The sequence below is a fragment of the Oryzias latipes genome, chromosome 24, assembly GCF_002234675.1.
Source record: "Oryzias latipes chromosome 24, ASM223467v1".
Classification (NCBI taxonomy): Eukaryota; Metazoa; Chordata; class Actinopteri; order Beloniformes; family Adrianichthyidae; genus Oryzias; species Oryzias latipes.
This window is the reverse complement of record NC_019882.2, coordinates 14100511-14117798: the sequence shown is the minus strand read 5'-3', so window position 1 is coordinate 14117798 and position 17288 is coordinate 14100511. Positions and strand designations below refer to the sequence as shown.

General features: G+C 40.6%; 1 protein-coding gene across 6 annotated transcripts in view; it reads left to right on the top strand.

Annotated features, from left to right (window-relative positions):
- eya4 (EYA transcriptional coactivator and phosphatase 4) overlaps positions 1-17288 on the top strand; it is a 38874-nt gene that overhangs the window by 18230 nt on the left and 3356 nt on the right. For 4 of the 6 annotated variants that reach the window (XR_002872892.1, XM_023953127.1, XM_023953126.1 and 1 more), the window contains 15 exons: positions 956-1005; positions 2558-2679; positions 7251-7334; positions 7879-7956; positions 8471-8537; positions 8619-8761; positions 8928-9071; positions 9167-9249; positions 11219-11393; positions 12380-12516; positions 12731-12814; positions 16069-16158; positions 16358-16416; positions 16583-16743; positions 16936-17050. Coding sequence is in view for 5 of the 6 variants with exons in the window: in XM_023953127.1 (XP_023808895.1) it covers positions 956-1005; positions 2558-2679; positions 7251-7334; positions 7879-7956; positions 8471-8537; positions 8619-8761; positions 8928-9071; positions 9167-9249; positions 11219-11393; positions 12380-12516; positions 12731-12814; positions 16069-16158; positions 16358-16416; positions 16583-16743; positions 16936-17050 (1592 nt within the window). In the remaining variant the exon portion in view is untranslated. The remainder of the gene's footprint in view (positions 1-955; positions 1006-2557; positions 2680-7250; positions 7335-7878; positions 7957-8470; positions 8538-8618; positions 8762-8927; positions 9072-9166; positions 9250-11218; positions 11394-12379; positions 12517-12730; positions 12815-16068; positions 16159-16357; positions 16417-16582; positions 16744-16935; positions 17051-17288) is intronic. The other 2 variants (XM_023953128.1, XM_023953130.1) reach the window with 1 other exon arrangement.

Below are 17288 nucleotides of genomic sequence, written 5' to 3'. Positions count from 1 at the left end.
ATAACAGCACATGGGCGTCCTCTCTGCACACAGAAACATCTCAGTCTCCACATACCTGCAGTTTTGTGTCTGCTTACTCAGGCACTTTGTCCACATACTTACCTGTGATTGCGATAATGTGGAGATGACTTGGATTTATGCCGCCTGGGTGGAATTGGCCGCGTGTGTGTGACTTGTATTTCCATGTACAAGCGCTTGTGTGTGCGTTTGGCAGCCCGCGCGTGCCCTTCGCCTCGACAGTGTGTTGACACAGTGATTATAGGGCAGCTGGTACACATTGGCCCTCACTCCGCCCTGCATTTACTGTTCTAATTAGTTCCTGTTCCAAATAAGAGTGAGGAATTTTAATAGATAACCACTGGTCCTGCTTCACACAGCCACACATGAAACTAGGCCGCTTGTGGGGAAAGTACCCTGCGGTGAAAAGGAACCAAGGCTGTGTTTTCCCAATTTTTTGAATTTCTTTTTTGATTGACAGAACCAAATGTCCCCCGCAAAGTCAAGTTTAGTCCCTGCAGGGGTGTGTTTAAGGGTGAACGCCATGGCCCTGCCGGGACCTTTCAACTTGCACAGGGTTAATAACGAGAATCCAGTTCAGGATAAAACGGGGTCACGATGGAAAGTTAATATCTGTCACTTAGATGCCAGTTAGCACTTCTGTCGTGTTGTTACTACGGTGATGGTGCCTTGATTTATCTTTTCGTTTTTTATAATAATTTTGATGCATACTTTACCTTCTGGTGATGCCTATGATGCAAGCATCAAACCACTTAAGCCCTAAAATTACCTTAATTTAGCATCTTCTTTTTCATAGCTGTAAATAAATTTAGGCTTCAAATGGGTAAAAATGCTTTGTCGTGTTTATGGGAATCATGTATGACATGTTTTGCGATACTTCTGAACTGCATGGGAGCTTGTGTGTGAAGTAACCTACTTTCCTCTTGTTTCTCTGCAGGTGAAGAAATCCCACAGTGAATCTCATGTTCCAGACCCCTCAGACGTCAGGTACACTCACACGTTTGCCGTGAGAAAGAAGGAAAAAAAAAAAAAAACGTTGACTTTTCAAAAGTGTGTGTTCGTGCAGCTATATGCGTGTCTCAGCTTTTCGGTCATGGTGCAGAGAGGTGAGGTTTCACTGCATTTGGAGCTGCAATAAGGTCATCGGTATTATCCCAAGACTTCAGTATCTGCACACATTTGCACACATACTCAGAAAAAAAGGTGAATCCTTATCATTTTTACAACTATAATTATAAAACAATATTTTTATTCTTTCTTTGTACTGTAAACTAAGGATTAAATTTAACAGATTTAATCTGTGAAAAAAAGCCCAGAATGTGACACTTTTCAGCAAAACATAGCTTATTTTTCAGCTGCTGGAGATAATGTAGAAACCAGAAAAGAGTTTATGAAACACCAACTCCTGCCATCACCTCCCGAGAGGAGCTAAACAGAGTAGGAGGAAGTGAGGAGGGGAGCGAGAATCATTTCCTGCTGCTGAAGGACAAAAAGAAAAGGATAAATGAAGAGTTGGTGAGAACATGAAAGGGAAACAGGCTCATCTCTAAAAGTTCCTGATGCCTTTACCAGGTTTTGCCAAATTTAATCGCTCAAAATGTGTATTTCCCAGAATAAATTCAGGATTTTGACTGAGATGTGACGAAAAGCAAAGCTTAACTTTAAAAAGGAGCAATCTGCGCCCTTTTTTTCCCTTTACAGTCTCATTGTGGCTTGGATTCATGTGTGGTGATGCCATCTGCCCCCCAGCGTGGAGATGTGCCGCTTCCACACAGATGTGCACTCCCTTCCACAGCAGCCCGCATTTGTTTAATTCTTCCTCCATCTCTGTCATTTCTGGCTTTGATATTTCGCATAAAAGCACTTGTGTGACCAAACCTGCAGGCGGCATGAGTCAGGACACACACGTTATGTTCACAACAAGGGCTGACTCAACATTAAAGTATGTCTTCTACTTAAGAACATGTTAATGTTGGGGTTTGTGGCAGGAGTGATTTATAAACTCTGGTTTTCCTGCTATGCACTTTTTGAAAACACTCTGAATGAGGGTCTTTGGCAGCGTGTGGAGATTTTTCTATTTAAACACCTTTTTTAATAAATAAATCTGCAGTAAAGATGTCTTTTTAGGTCCTCTTCCGTCTCCAATTATCACGCTAACACGCATTTTCCCTTCACCATCCGTGCCTTATGTGCCGAATTGTCCCATCATGCTTCTGGAACACGTTGTAAAACGGGGGGAGGGGGGGGGACGCTGGCAGGCTTTAGGTTTGTGTTGGACAGCGTAAGCACGCACGCTATCACTCCATAAAGAAACCAGCAGGTCCACAGACAATCCATAGCGCCTCTGAACACATGCTCATGTCAGCAAACTGCCGCGGAATATGAGGACGTTTATGACCATCCATCCCTGTGCATGTGCTGCTTGTGCTCAGTGGGATACCCACACTAAACGGGAGAGTGATCACCGCTGAGGAAGAGCTGTTCTTTCAGAAACCACGCCTCATCTCACCCCCTTCCCTTCCGTCCTCGCCATTGTCAGGTCTATGGAAATGCAGGACCTAGCCAGTCCTCATAACCGAGTTGGAGGTGGTGATTCAACAGGCTCCAAACTGGACAAGAGCAACCTGGAAAGCCCTTCCATCACCAGCAATGGAACAGGAGGTGAGAAGTATTATAAAAACATCAAGAATACTATGAAGAATTTCCTTAATCTTCATGATATATATGAAACATTTTATACTTTACCTAATCTTGAACCTTGACCTCGCTGCAAGTGAAAAAAGAGGAGAAAACTAAAGCTGGAATCATTTAAGTTCCCCTTTAATTTTGCTGAGATGGTCAAAACATTATGATTCCAGTGCCCACCATGACCTCAAGGCATTTTTTTTATTGATCGTCCTTTAAATTCTGTAAAGAGAAACCGAAAATACAACCTTTTTTAAACATGCTAATGCATTGTTGTTCATATTCGGAACCACTTTTAAATTCCCAGATTACCCAGCATTTTTTTGGACTTTACCTCTATGAGCACAAACAGGACAAAGTTATGCTCAGCCTCAAATGTACAAGATGTATATTTGAATAAACCCCTTTTTTAATTTAGACTAACCTTATTTATATTAATTATATTTGTAACCGTTGTTTGTTGGACCGGATGGAAAAGAAGAAGACAGAGAGAGAGAGAGATATTGGGGGGGGGGGGGGGGGGGGGGGATTATAGAAGCGGGGGGGGGGGGTTAAATCATAAAGCATCATAAAGCAACAAGTTACTGGAAGTTTCTAATAACTACTATCAGGTTTAGCTGTGTAGCAGATCTAAAATGGGCGGTTCTGTCCACACACACTCAAATGTTACAAAAATACCTGTTGGCTCCAAAAATCTTCACATACAAACATGTCAACATGTACACAATACAACTACCATTCACACATCCATACTTATGCATTCAGACTAACAAGTGTGAAACATTTCATTCAGTCACACAAACTATTTGTGCGAAGATAAGCTAACACCTGTGCTCGAGTGAGTGTTATGTTCTGCTGGGGTGAGTGATGAAATGTAAAAAAAAAGGAGCCCCCAATACCAGAGAGCAGGGGGGCACAGGTGAGCACAGCCCAACCAGAAGAGCAGCCCCCTGCCACACCCGGGGGACCAAACGTGTGGTCCCACCCCGGGAGAGCACCCCCAGCCCCAGACGAGCAGCCCACCACCACCCAGTAGTTCTGAGCACCCCCCTAACAAACCCAGGCACGAGCCAGGGTTCCCCAAAAGAGACCCGCCCCATGTTCCAGGCAGCCACCCACCCAGCCCACGGGAGGTCCAGGAGAGAGCAAAGCAGGGGCCACCCACTCTCGCCCAGGAGGAGGACGCCCAAGAGAAGTGGGGGTCCCCATGGAGTGTTGTAAACATGGCCTGACCAGGTTCACCCACTGTTGGAATTTTGGGCAAGAACCAGAACCCTGACCACAGGGACACGGACACCCCCTGGGTCAGATGTGTTGTGATCCCCGGCCTTGGTCTTATTACAATTTTAAACGAAGTACTCACAACTTTATATTGATGGAAATAATCCTCTATCTTAATGTATCTGCAGTTGGGCAGGATAATCAAGAGGCTTTAGGCCTGCAGAAATGAAGTAAAATTGATAGACAGACTATGGCTTATAAAACAAAAAAAGAAGAAGAAAAGACACTTCCGTGTAACCCTTGTGCTATCCTATGGGGTCAAGATGACCAGTGACATGTTATTCCTACCATGATAAAGGTGGATAAAGGTGGAGAGCATATAATCCATGGACACCCACCAGTGAAGATCACAAATCATTGAAGAAAAAAGGTTCAGCGCACTGTCTTGTGGGGTCTAGATGGCTCCATTCCCAATGTTAAAGTGCCTAGGATAGCACAAGGGTTAAATAGAATTGTCATTCAGTTTATTGTGTGTCAGAATGTTTGTATTTAAGCCCAAAACCTCTCAGGCAACTATTTTCTTTACAACAGCATTGAAGAATAACTGCTCTCTTATGTGTCAACGTCAGCTAGCCCTTTTGCTCTTTTCTGTCATTGCCCGGCTTGTTTTTCTTCCCTGTCCATACTTTGTCTGTTTCATTTTCCTTCTCCCCATCTTTTCTTCCCATCTGTCTCTTTCCATCCATCAATTCTTCATTCTTAATTGTCTCAGAGCCAATTTTGGCAGGGCACCAGGACGTAATAGCCCTGAATGTGGTGATTCTGTTCAGGGCAATTCTTTGATCTGCTGTTGCTTCAACGGGCAACGGAAAGCTTTTTAAGGCATAATGTGATGGAAAAAGTGAGCTGTGGCATTTTAGTCATCTTGATGTGTCAACAGTCAACCTTTGAGTGAAAAAAAACAACCAATTCCAACCCTGTTAGAGCCGTTAAATCCATTTTGATGAGCTCACAGTTAATGGTTTAAGCAGGCAAAGCCAGGCGTACACACAAAGCCAAAATAAACTACATACCCAACATTCCTGTTACCTTACATCAGCCAACACTCAGACCCACCATTTCCACAGAAACTGATTCATACTTATATTTTTCTCCTTTAGGAGAATGATGAAGATGTTCTGAGTTAAATGAGGTTTTGATACTGTGATGAAGTTTAATCAGATGCACAGAAACTATCTGGAAAGCTAATACAGAATATATCGAGGTTTTTTAACAAGTGGACTAATGCTTTGATCACTATCATTGTTAAGTTTTTTTTCATGGTATTTATTACACTAATTCATTAACTTTCAGTTGTAGTTTTACCAAGAGAAACTTAGGTTTTCACCTCCTGTTTCCAGTTACTCAAAAACATAGTTTTATTTAGCCTGAGGATTGGACAAAAAGTGAAAGGAAAAGGCAGCTAAACTGGTTCAAAACCAACATGACAGAATGTCAGATAAGCTCAAAATAATTTGTAACTGTGCCGTTAATTTCAAATTAAAAAATATTTTTCTATTGTAAGAAAATCTCCACAAAAGGGGTTCAGTTATGGAATAACTGCAGAGAAAACATCAAAAATTGATAATCCATAATAAATACAATGCAATTATAAAGGGTGATGTATTGTATACATATAAAGGAGTCAACAACATTTATTACTATTTTTTTTCTTTCCAAAATTAATTGTTTTCATACGTTAAACTTCATCCAAAGTCTTTTTTAAACTTTGCATACTGTCATCATTATATGTCTGTTTCTGGTGTTTATTTGTTTATTTTATCCGTTCAAAATAAAAATAAAATAAAAACTACATATTTGGGCCTCCAGGTGATATATAGGCACTGAGCAAACAAACAAAAGCAATTTGGGAGACAGTTCAGGAATTTACGATTTAAGAAGCTGTTTTTGGCAGAAATTTGAGCCTACACATTTAAAAATAGCCTATTTGAAATGTTTAAAATGTATTATTTTATTATATTGATTTAACGAAAGCAGAATATGTGATGATGTGGCCCCATCATATCAGCAAATTACAAACAAGTTATCTAATTCCCACAATGTTTGTTGCCAGATACTTATGATAATGTATTTATTGTAAGATCCTTTGACTTAAAAAACATTTGAATGAGCAAGAGTTACCATAAGTTTGATAGAATGTGTGGTTCAAGTGTAATAAACAGTCTATGAACAGTCCTTGTGAAAACTGTTGAGTGTAAGCAAAGAACATATCACAGGTTTTTCTCCACAGCAAATGTACTGAAATGATCTCAAATCCAACTAAATGATGGGATTTAGACACATTTGCTGTATATGAACACCTACCATTAATAATATATATTTTCTTTGCACAGATGGTCAAACAATTGTTTACATCTGAATTGAAATAGGCTAATTATTGTTTAAAAAATGCATCTTGCAGTTCAGCTAATGCAAGACATCTTAGCGCATTTTTCCAATAACAATTTTTAACTTTCCGTTAAACATTTTATTAATCCATTTGACTGGAGTGTAAGAACAGTCACTGCATGACTACTTCCTTATGTGTGACTTAAGTAATGCCAGGGGTCTGCAACTTTTAACGTGGAAAGAGCCATTTGGGTTAGTATGCTTTTGTGACCATTAGGCCACTAATTATTAAAATGTAGCTGTGAAATATTTACGATAATTTACTTACAACTGTATTTACTTTTGACAGCTACATACAAGTTCCTTTCAAAATAAAATTCACCCAAGATCCTCCTGCTGTAGCAGATTTTTTTAAAAATGCATGAAAGCCAAATGGTAAATGGCATTTTCTATCACAACAACTTCATCCTTTTTCTCTTCTTACTATCAGTTATAATTATGACAACTTTGAAGTAGATTTTCAATGAAAAAATGTTAAGATCATTGCTAATATATACTTTAGGGGCTTTACCTCTGAGCAGCAACACTGTTGTGCAGCAGAAGATCAGAAAATGTGCTTTAAGCTTATCTAATAATAAACCGCTCTGACAGTAGATTAAGCCTTTTACCATCGTGATGCAGTTATCTGGCGTGTTGAAAATCTAGAAAAAAAAAAAAAATTCAATAAATAGTATTTTTCTTAAAAGATAAGGAGACACAGTGGATGGTGTTGCATGTGGCTCTGGAGTCTCAGGTTGCAGACCCCTGAGTTATGTGAATGTTTTGTCTTTCAGAGTTGATATTACTATGTGGCAATTCAAGGGGTTCATCTGAGATTGCAGTGGCAGGTTCTTAGTTCAATGTTTCTTCACACCCCTCCCACCTTGCACCCTCCATAGGTGAAAACATGACTGTTCTAAACACGGCTGATTGGCTGTTAGGCTGCAGCAGTCCGTCCCCTGCCTCCAGTTCCAAGGACTATGGTACAGAGGTGCATGTGTGTGAATTCAGTGGGCACACAATGTTACATTAAACGGAAAGGCAATGGCTTTAAAGCAGACTTTTCTTTTTGTCTCCCCTTGCTGTGATTTGTTTTCATTTGCTGTGAGGTTTTCCCTCCTTTTCACATCCCATTGTGAATTTGCTACAGTGTGTGTGGTCTGCTTAAACACAGTATACACATGGTTCCCTGTCAACGTGTTAAAAATGATGAACTTGCAGCATGTTTAAGGGAGGTTTTCCAGAGGTTCACAATGCATGATTACTTTTTTAAAATCAGTCATCACACTTTATGGTTTTTATACTTTTCCTGAGAGTAAAAAAATCACAAGAAAAAGCCAAGGAGCCATAAAATCTGAAAGCCATGTGGAGTTTCATCAGATGGGAGGGCTGCACACATTTTCTTCACAGGCAGGGAGGTGCATGGTAGTTTTGTGCTTTTTGCCAGTGTTATTATTCCTTTTCTTTGGTGTGTGATCAATTTGTAGTGTCGTACTCAAACTGTTATGCTTTCCTGTCCTTTTTTAGTAAAAACAGAGCCTCTGAACAGCAGCGACACAGTCACAACGACGGGCGACACAGCACTAGACACATACGCAGGCTCAGGTATGGCCCATTGCATTTGTCTGCATCTCTTCCGATTGCTCCAAAGTCAAAATTTCCCATCATGCATCAGTAACTACACTGCTGAAAGCTTTAATCCACTCAAGTATTGCCTGTCCTTGAATTGCATCATCAAAGGCTGGACACAGGAAGACATTTTTAGACAGACGCATAACCCTTTGCGACTTTTACGCAACAGAACACACAACACTGTGACTTGAAAGCCATTAGACAAAATAGAAAGAGGGCTTAGGAGCAGCAGGGTGTTTGTCAGTGCTGCGCTCTGACATCTCAATGACCATAAACAGACATTGTGTTTTGTTATGAGGCCCGCTGTAGGGGATTTTAGCTTGGCTTCTGTCCATTCAAAATGCTTCAGATTATGTTAACTGGAATGGAATGGCTCCAGTTGGCCTTGAGTTGAGCTTTTCAAGAACAGCTTTTGCTAAAACATGAAAAAATGTCACTTGGCACCATCCGTAAACTGCTGTCAGCATATTGTTTTGCTTTATTTCAGTCATTACCAGTAGCGGGTACAGCCCTCGCTCAGCCCACCAGTACTCTCCTCCTCTCTACCCTTCAAAGTAAGTCTGGTTTTGGCGCCACGTTCCCTATGCCGTTACTTTTCTGCTGTCAGTTGACTGACGTTAGCAGTTTGTACCCAGGCCGTACCCTCACATCCTCTCCACGCCGGCAGCCCCTTCTATGCCGTCATACGCTGGTCAACCCCAGTTCGGCAGCATGCAGCAGTCCACTGTCTACACAGCCTACTCTCAGACGGGACAGCCCTACGGACTGTCCACTTATGGTATCCATGAACACACAATGAAAAAGAGCTGCAGCCACATTTTTTGTGAAGGAAATAAAACAAGTGATGTGTTTCATGACCACAATGCTGTTTTATTTATGTATAGTATGTATTAAACTAGTAACGCTCTGCTTTATTATTCTGTTTTTTTCCTTTTTTTTCACAGACCTTGGTGTAATGCTTCCAGGCATTAAAACTGAAAGCGGCCTCACCCAGAGTCAGTCCCCCTTGCAGACAGGCCTCAGCTACAGCCCCGGCTTCACCACACCTCAGCCCGGACAGACTGCATATTCACCATACCAGATGCCAGGTTGGAGCGCTTTGAACGGGTTTAGATGTTTGAAACATTAAACAATATATACAATTTTACATCACAATCACACTAAGATGCTCTTCTTCTTGAAGGCTCCAGCTTCACTCCTTCCTCAGGCCTCTACGCCACCAACAACTCAGTCTCCAACCCCGCCAACTACACTGCCACGCAGCAGGTACTAGAATAAACCCTAATTCTTTTAAAACGTGCATTCCCATCAATGACACTGATCTGGTGTAACATTATAACCACCAATCTAAAATAAAGAAGGTCTTTTACTGCTTGAGGAGCTTCATCCATTCAGAGCGTGGAGAAAGAACAGCTGATTATGGGTTTGGCTTGGTTCCCACTGATGCTGTCAGTTTGGTATGCGAGGAGGACCTCGCGCTCATTCTCATGCTGTCTGAGCCATTTGTATGCAGTCTGTGCAGAGCAAAGCGCTGTTAAGCAAAGTTGCTACTTCAAGAAGGTCCTCGTGCAATAAGGTGTTAAACTATTGGAATGTTTACATTTGTGAATGTGGGGGTGCAGCTATTAACAGTTAGCCGCCACTTTCCCGTTATAGGTGATCCTGTTTCTTAATCCTGTTAAGCCCACTACAGAGAATTGACAGAAATATCCTTTTTTTTTAGATTAAAGATGTTTTTTCAAACCCTTGGATGAAATTTACAAAAACATTTTTATAGTACAGTTTTTTTATGAGACATAGATAGTATAAATTATGAAATGTTGGGTGTTTTTGTACGTTTTTGGTCACAACAATGTTAGTTCAAGATGCAATATATTGACATGAGAGCTCAGGAAAAAAGCACCTCATGTGTCTTAAATTTCATCCACAGATTTTAAAATGGTGTGACTGTTTTATAAAGAGTTAATTATCAACAAATGTTATTATTTCAACACAGCAAGTACTAATTTAAAAAAAAATTATTAACAATGAGGGAGTTATTCTCACCATAATGTTTTGATAATTAACTAAACTAAAAGGGGTTTTGAAATGTTATGGAAGCGACCATTTTGAAAATAAGTAGGAAAAGCCCCTTAACTGCCCCTAGTGGAAAGATGATGAAGTACAAGGCAGAAAACATGGACTAAGTTCTGTACAAGGGGTTTTAGGATAATTTGAATCATGCTAATGACATAGGGCTGTCAGAAATGTGTACTAAATATGCAAATGATTAGAGTTTGAAAAGAAAAGCTCTTAAAGTGCCTTCAAGCAAAGCAACTTTTTCCATTTCCTTTCCAACCATATTGAAGACCTGAATCGGTTCTGCAGCAGTGCTCCCACGCAACATTCTTCAATCAGGCGAGATTTGAAAATGAAATGTTAAAATCTTCAAATGTGGGAAAAGGTTTAACAGAAACAGACAATTAGTCTTAGTGAAAGACTGTGCAGAATAGTTCTTCATGTCCATATGATCGACACATCTACAGCAGTAACAGAATCATGGAGGATTTTTTTTCTCTGTTTACAGAAAGAAAAGTAAATTTTGACCCTTGTGGAGAGTATGGTCTCTTTGAATTCCTTGTGTTGTGGGGCCATAAATCTGTTTAAATGATCATTTTGTATTAAACAAAAAAGTACTTTATTATAGGAGTATAAAAAACTTTGTAGGTTTGGCATTTAGGTTTAATGTTATAATGAGTTTGATTTTAATTACTGCCAAGGTTCAAAAACCATTTTTGAAGTCATGAAAGCTTGTTTATATACATTTTACAGAAACAAAGCCTAACAAAGAAACTGACATAAAATAGGTTAAAGTGTGTGCAGCTGATGCGGTGGTACTGCACATTCACTTTGCATGCATGTGTGTGCATTCATGTGGTATGCTTTGGTTTATAAGGGCTTCCAGAGATGGACGTGGTGACAGGTTAAGAGAGCTGACTCATAAAAGCACCCATCTCAACTTGGGTCAGTAAAAAGCAGCACAGGACCTTTATTGTCTCAGAAATGTAAAATACAGATTGGCGGGGATAAAAGATTAGAGAAGGAGGAGGGAACGCTTGTAAAATCTGTCCTCAAAAGTCTGCCTTGGCCCCTCTTCAGAAAAAGAAAAAAAAAATCAAATAATCACAGTTTCCCCTTTGCTTTTTCCTGTTGATTTCCATTGCTTAGTGCTCATGCTTCATGCTTTCTATTGCAGGACTATCCCTCATACACAACATTTGGCCAAAACCAATATGCGCAGTATTACTCTGCCTCCACGTATGGGACATACATGACTTCCAACAGTGTGGATGGCACAGGCTCCACTGCAGCCTACCAGCTGCAGGATCCCGCTCCTGCCATGACCGGACAGGCGGCTGAGCTTCACCCAGGTTTGTTCCAGGGTTTTTTTGGAAAAAAGAAATGATCAATATACATGCAAACCTCCTTCTTGTCACACTTTTGTTGTCTATTTTTGATTTAAAATAACAAAGTACCATGATGAAGCACAGGAAGGAGCCTTACTCTGAAGCCAAAGCTACCCCTAGCTAATTAGGAGAGCTGACATGTACCGTTAAATACTTTGATTAGGATTAATTTATGTTAAATGTTGCAGTTTTGTCTATAAGAGGAAAAAGGAAAAACCAGATTCAGAAAAAATTGGCCTTGAGCACAGAAACTTGGCTTCAAATTTAACCTTTTTGTGGTTTGTTTTGGCTGTTGTTCCTGAAGCCCGATTAAAGGAATTTGTCACTACCTTTATTCCTTTTAAAGCTAATTTTGTAATTCCTTTTAGCCTTGTTTTTCCCTGATAGTTCCAGCTAGTATCTATTAATTTGTAAGTTAAAAACTGGCTGTCGTTGTCATCATCCCCCGACCCTTGCACTCTTTCTCTTCTCTGATTGAGACATAACAATACAAGAGGCGAAGTTTAGGGTCTGGTTCTAATTACTGAGCAGCAGTGGGACCATATGGCATCGGGAGCTCATGCACGAGAATGTGTGTGAGACTGTTGCATGTGCAGAATCTTTGTCTGAAGAATCAGGTTGCATAACTCGAATGCTTTCATGCAAAGTTCTGTCTTTTCTTCCCTCTGATAAATTCACAATGATCTACATCCCCATCAGTCAATCCTAATAGGAAGAGATTTTTTTCCGGTAGCCTATTAACTGAAGTCACACCGATGATGTCGAACTATTAAACCTGACAAGTCAGCAGCTGATTGCGGAAAGTTATCGCTCTTCCTGCGGTGGATATGATTCCTGTGGAATCTGATTGGGTGTGTTTGCAGAGCACATCCTATATTGCTTGTCAGGTTTGAGGACTTATTAGTATTTAATATTTCAAACGCCCTGTCTGTGTTTACGTTCCCTCTCAGCGGACTTCGATACAGTGCAGAGCCCCTCCACGCCCATCAAAGAGCTGGATGACAGAGCCTGCCGGAGTGGGGGATCCAAGTCCCGCGGAAGGGGCCGCAAAAACAATCCTTCTCCCGCCCCTGACAGTGACCTGGAGGTAAGGGACCTAAAAACACATGCTCTGACATTGGACTTGGAGCACTGGCTGGATATTCCTTTCAAATCTCCATGAATATATGATTTTCCTTTTGATCTTTATCTACCCTGTGACTGTAGTCTTTGAAAGAAATGGTTGTCTGGACACTACAGGCATGCATAAGTGATATTTCTGTGAGAAGAATTTCTCACGGTCTTTCCTCCCTGTTTTGCAGAGAGTGTTTGTTTGGGATCTGGACGAGACCATCATTGTCTTCCATTCTCTGCTCACAGGTTCTTATGCACAGAAATATGGGAAGGTGAGACAAGTTCGTTCACACAGTTGTCATTGTTGAAGCATCTTAAATGTCATTTTGGTCTCCAAGCTGCACATTCCACTATAAGTTTATTCAAAAAATTGAAAGATTACAGGTGTGGTTACATCTCTCAATGGTTGTCATGAAAACTCACTTTGTAGATCCTTGAAATTCCCCATTTTGGAGGTTTATTTGGAGATTCTGATGATATGTATATATAATGGAGAAGCCATTATAGCCTGTATATAATGAGTACATTTATGAATTAAAGGAGTATTTAGCCATTTTGGCTCACTGGGTGGAGACCCCAGGGAAGACCCAGGACATCCTGGAGAGGCTAAAGGAGCTGGAGGAAGTGGTCGGGGAGAGGGAAGTCTGGGGATCTTTGCTTCGACTGCTGCCCCCTGAGCGAAAGACAATGGATGGATGGATGGATGGATGGATGGATGGATGGATGGATGGATGGATGGATGGATGGATGGATGGATGGATGGATGGATGGATGGATGGATGGACATAAAAAAATCATGAACATCTGCCACAGAGGTTCGATACGTTTTTTTCAAATCAGATTTTGTAAAGTATTGTAACTTTTGGGACGCTTGTGTAACTGACCCCCAAGGGTTACTTGATAAAGTGTGTTTAGCTCCATTTGCTTTCCCTTTTTTAACATGCTTCAATATGGAAGTAGAGGTAGCCTAAATCTCAGCAGAGTCAGGTCTGATGAACATTTCTAGTCCGCTGTACATCACCTGTTCAAACCTACAAGGATGGTAACCGCTTGAAATCATTAAAATCCTAAAAAAATAAATAATAAAACACTATTAGCCTTCCTAAGGCTACAAAAGGAACTAGGAATGGAAATGTAAACAAAACTTTATAGTAGTAAAACTATATCATATATCTATTATGACAACATAATGGTGATTCGGCTCATGTCCACTCTAACTTGACAACTCTCAGTGAGCTCACATGGTTCATTTCCCTCAGTTGGTTACTTAAATTACATCAGTTGCTCCAGGAATGCTACGGTTAATTTGTGCTTGCATCAATTATAAAATAGGTCTGTTAATAACCGCCCATTCTTTCATTAGTACATACAACACTTCTTTTTTTTCTTTCTCGGAGCGATGTTTACTTCAGTTTTCACTGTGAACTGATTCGGTGGCCTCGCATTCTTTAATATTAGCTGCAATGTTTATAGTTTCCTTCATTTTAATGGTTCTTGGCTCCGATCTAGGACTATCACATGGAGCCAAGGATTTTGATTTTTATGGGGTGATGTCGTTTCCTGTGGGCACTTTGGTAGCCACCAGCCTGCCTGCACGGCTTTTGCTTCCCTGACCTATTCTGGTCCTTGACAGGCGGAAGCTGGAACGTGCACAGCACAGGCAGGCTTGTGCAAAGCTGCAGAGGAAAGAGTTTGTGGGCATTAATAAAAGTCCTGTATGCTTTGTGGCTGCTAAGAGGAATATTTGAAAATTTGTTTTTAATATTAAGAAAGTGTCTTTATTTGTTTTTTGCACCATATGCCTGTTTATTTTGTGTAAAGGACTTTAAAGACCCACTCCAATGAAAATTTTATTTTTTCTTTAACATATTGTGCCATTTTTTAAAGATGGATTATAGAGGAAATTAAGCTTAAAAGTGCATTTCTGAGTATTTCTTTATCCAAACAGTTGTGAATCAGGAGCTCTAATGTCAGGTTTTTTAATTTTGTCTAAAAATGGCATAATCATAATTAAAAGACAACTGAGAAACACTTTTAAAATAACTCAAAAGAAGATCGGAGTGGGGCTTTAAATAAGAAGAATTTTGATTTTAATGAAGATACAAGTACATTTCTCTGATAGCACCCCATCCATCCATTTCTTCACCACTCTTGGGCCTCTCCTTCTCTTGCCAGCTGTTTCAGCTCCTCCCAAAGGAAAGGAAAGCATTCCCATACCAGCTGTCTCAGTGGTACATGTCTGAAACACCTCCACTGGAGGACATCCAGAAGGCATTTTGACCACATGTCCAAAGCCCCTCAACTGTTTTTTATTTTTTTTACTGTAATCTATGCTCCTCATTTTCTTTACTTTTCATCCTGAATCTGCCTGTCACAGACACAGATCATGACCAGGGGTTAGAGCCAGAAGAGGATGGGCTGATATTAAGAAATGTGCCTTCTTTTGCATCACAATGATGGCTTCTCCAAATGTTTCTTTTGTCTTTTCTTTGCAAAGACAAACTTTTCATTATTCAATTTAGTCTCAACCAGAGGACAAAAGTTTTAACTTAAGAATTTAGAATTTTCATCTCAGCTTTTCTTTTAGAAACCTGTGCCGACTAGCAAGTGCTTATGATTAATAGTGATGAAGCACCTCTCTAAATGTTTGCCTAAAATATTTTCTGAAACAATTTTTCACCTCATTTTCTGCTAATAAGGAAATATTGGAGCAGCTGTGTCTGTTCACACTTCCACCTAAAATAGATTTAATGCTACTGGAACAGAAACCACAAGACCTACGTTCCCCTAACATATGGCTTTGAGGACATGGGTTCTCTGAAAGAATGCACATGCGGCCAAATGCACGCTTGTCATATTCCTCATATTTTACTAAGGGATCCGTGAATAACCAGGAGTAAATATGGCATCACCATGAAAAGTCGGCCTTGCTAAGCTCAAGTGAAAGCAGGAGACCAGATGATCAGTCTGTCCAACACAACCCACACTTCTCAATCTATGTCATTCTATTTTCATGTTGTTCTTTTTCACACTCTCGTCACTAACTTCACTGTCCCTCCTGTCAGTTTTCCTTCTATTCTGGTCGTCTGACAGCGTCAGCGAATTGTGCAGTAGCTCACAAACCTATCCCACGTGATGGTTTGTGCAGCTAGAACACACACGCGTGTGCACAATCCATGCAAAAAAAAAAAAAATACATACAGCATCTGAGGGTTTGCACCCTCTGCAGTGGCAAGACGCTCTTCTTCCTGCCCCCTTCCGGCACCCCCCCCCCCCCTCATGCACACACGGGCAAACAGTAGGAATGTTGATGGGACAGAGCAAGTGCAACCTGTCTGTCAGTACCCGCTGTGATGGGTGGAATGTACCAACTCTACAAATAGAGGTGGGAGAGTAGAGGTGTGAATTGGGAAAGTGTGTCAAAGACTAAATGGTTTTGAGGACAGATGGATTCAATCATTTCAGAAGAGCATTTGAAGCAATTTTTTATATTTTCTTAAAATGATGTCTCCCCCCACCCCCGCAGGACCCTCCCATGGCGGTGACTCTCGGCTTAAGGATGGAAGAGATGATCTTCAGCTTGGCCGACACACACTTGTTCTTTAATGATCTGGAGGTGAGCCACAAGACCGACACAGCTAACACACAGTTTACCCTCAGTAGTGGAGCAGTTTTCACAAAATTGTATGCAACAAAAATGAGCTTGAAAGCAGGATCACTTTATGAAATGTAACTACTGCCCTCTAGTGGTCAAAACACACAATATTTGCGTTGAGACTCAGCCATTCATTTGTGTTGTTATCCGTGCCTTTTAGGAATGTGATCAGGTACATATCGATGACGTATCATCAGACGACAATGGCCAGGATTTAAGGTGATTTTTTGGATTTCTTTTATTTTGAAAATTTCCACTTTTGTAGATCAAGCTCCTCTGAAACTAATATTCTTGTGTTTGTAAAGAGAGAAATACACCAATAATTACTTTGTTTTTACTTGCCAGAGCAAACTTTTCAAATAAAACATATTATTATTATTGACAGTACTTACAGTTTTGCAACTGATGGCTTCCATGCAGCTGCAACCAGCGCCAACCTGTGCCTGGCTACGGGTGTCCGCGGGGGGGTCGACTGGATGAGGAAACTTGCCTTCCGCTACCGACGAGTCAAAGAGTTGTATAGCACATACAAAAACAATGTGGGGGGTAAGCCAATGAAAATGGAATTTACAAGTTTTTAAGCAGGAGGGGTGATGCTTCCCAGAGTGAAACAGATGTTCAGTGGTGGCGCAAATGAAGGAGACAAATGAAAGTGCTTTATTTTGCTGCTACTCTGAGGGTTTGTGCACAGAACTTTTAATGCCTGATCTTTAGATTAAAGAAGGTCTTGTGTTTTAGGTCTGCTTGGTCCTGCTAAAAGAGACGCCTGGCTGCAGCTCAGAGCTGAGGTGGAGGCTCTCACGGACTCCTGGCTCACTCACGCCCTCAAATCCCTGTCCATCATCAGCTCCAGGTACAGCTTTGTCAAGTTTACCCTGAAATTTAACCATAAGTTCCTCCTTACAATTCCTTGAAGACAAGTGGATGATAAAAAAATGATTACCACTTTACATGGATTAATTTTCTGCAAGTGGATGCAGCAGAATGGAACAGAGAGGCTAGTCAATAGTAGCTTCTGCATCACAACTACAATCTTTTTTCAACTGCATTTTTCCTTTTGCTTCTGATTCACAGCTATAAGAATGTAGAAA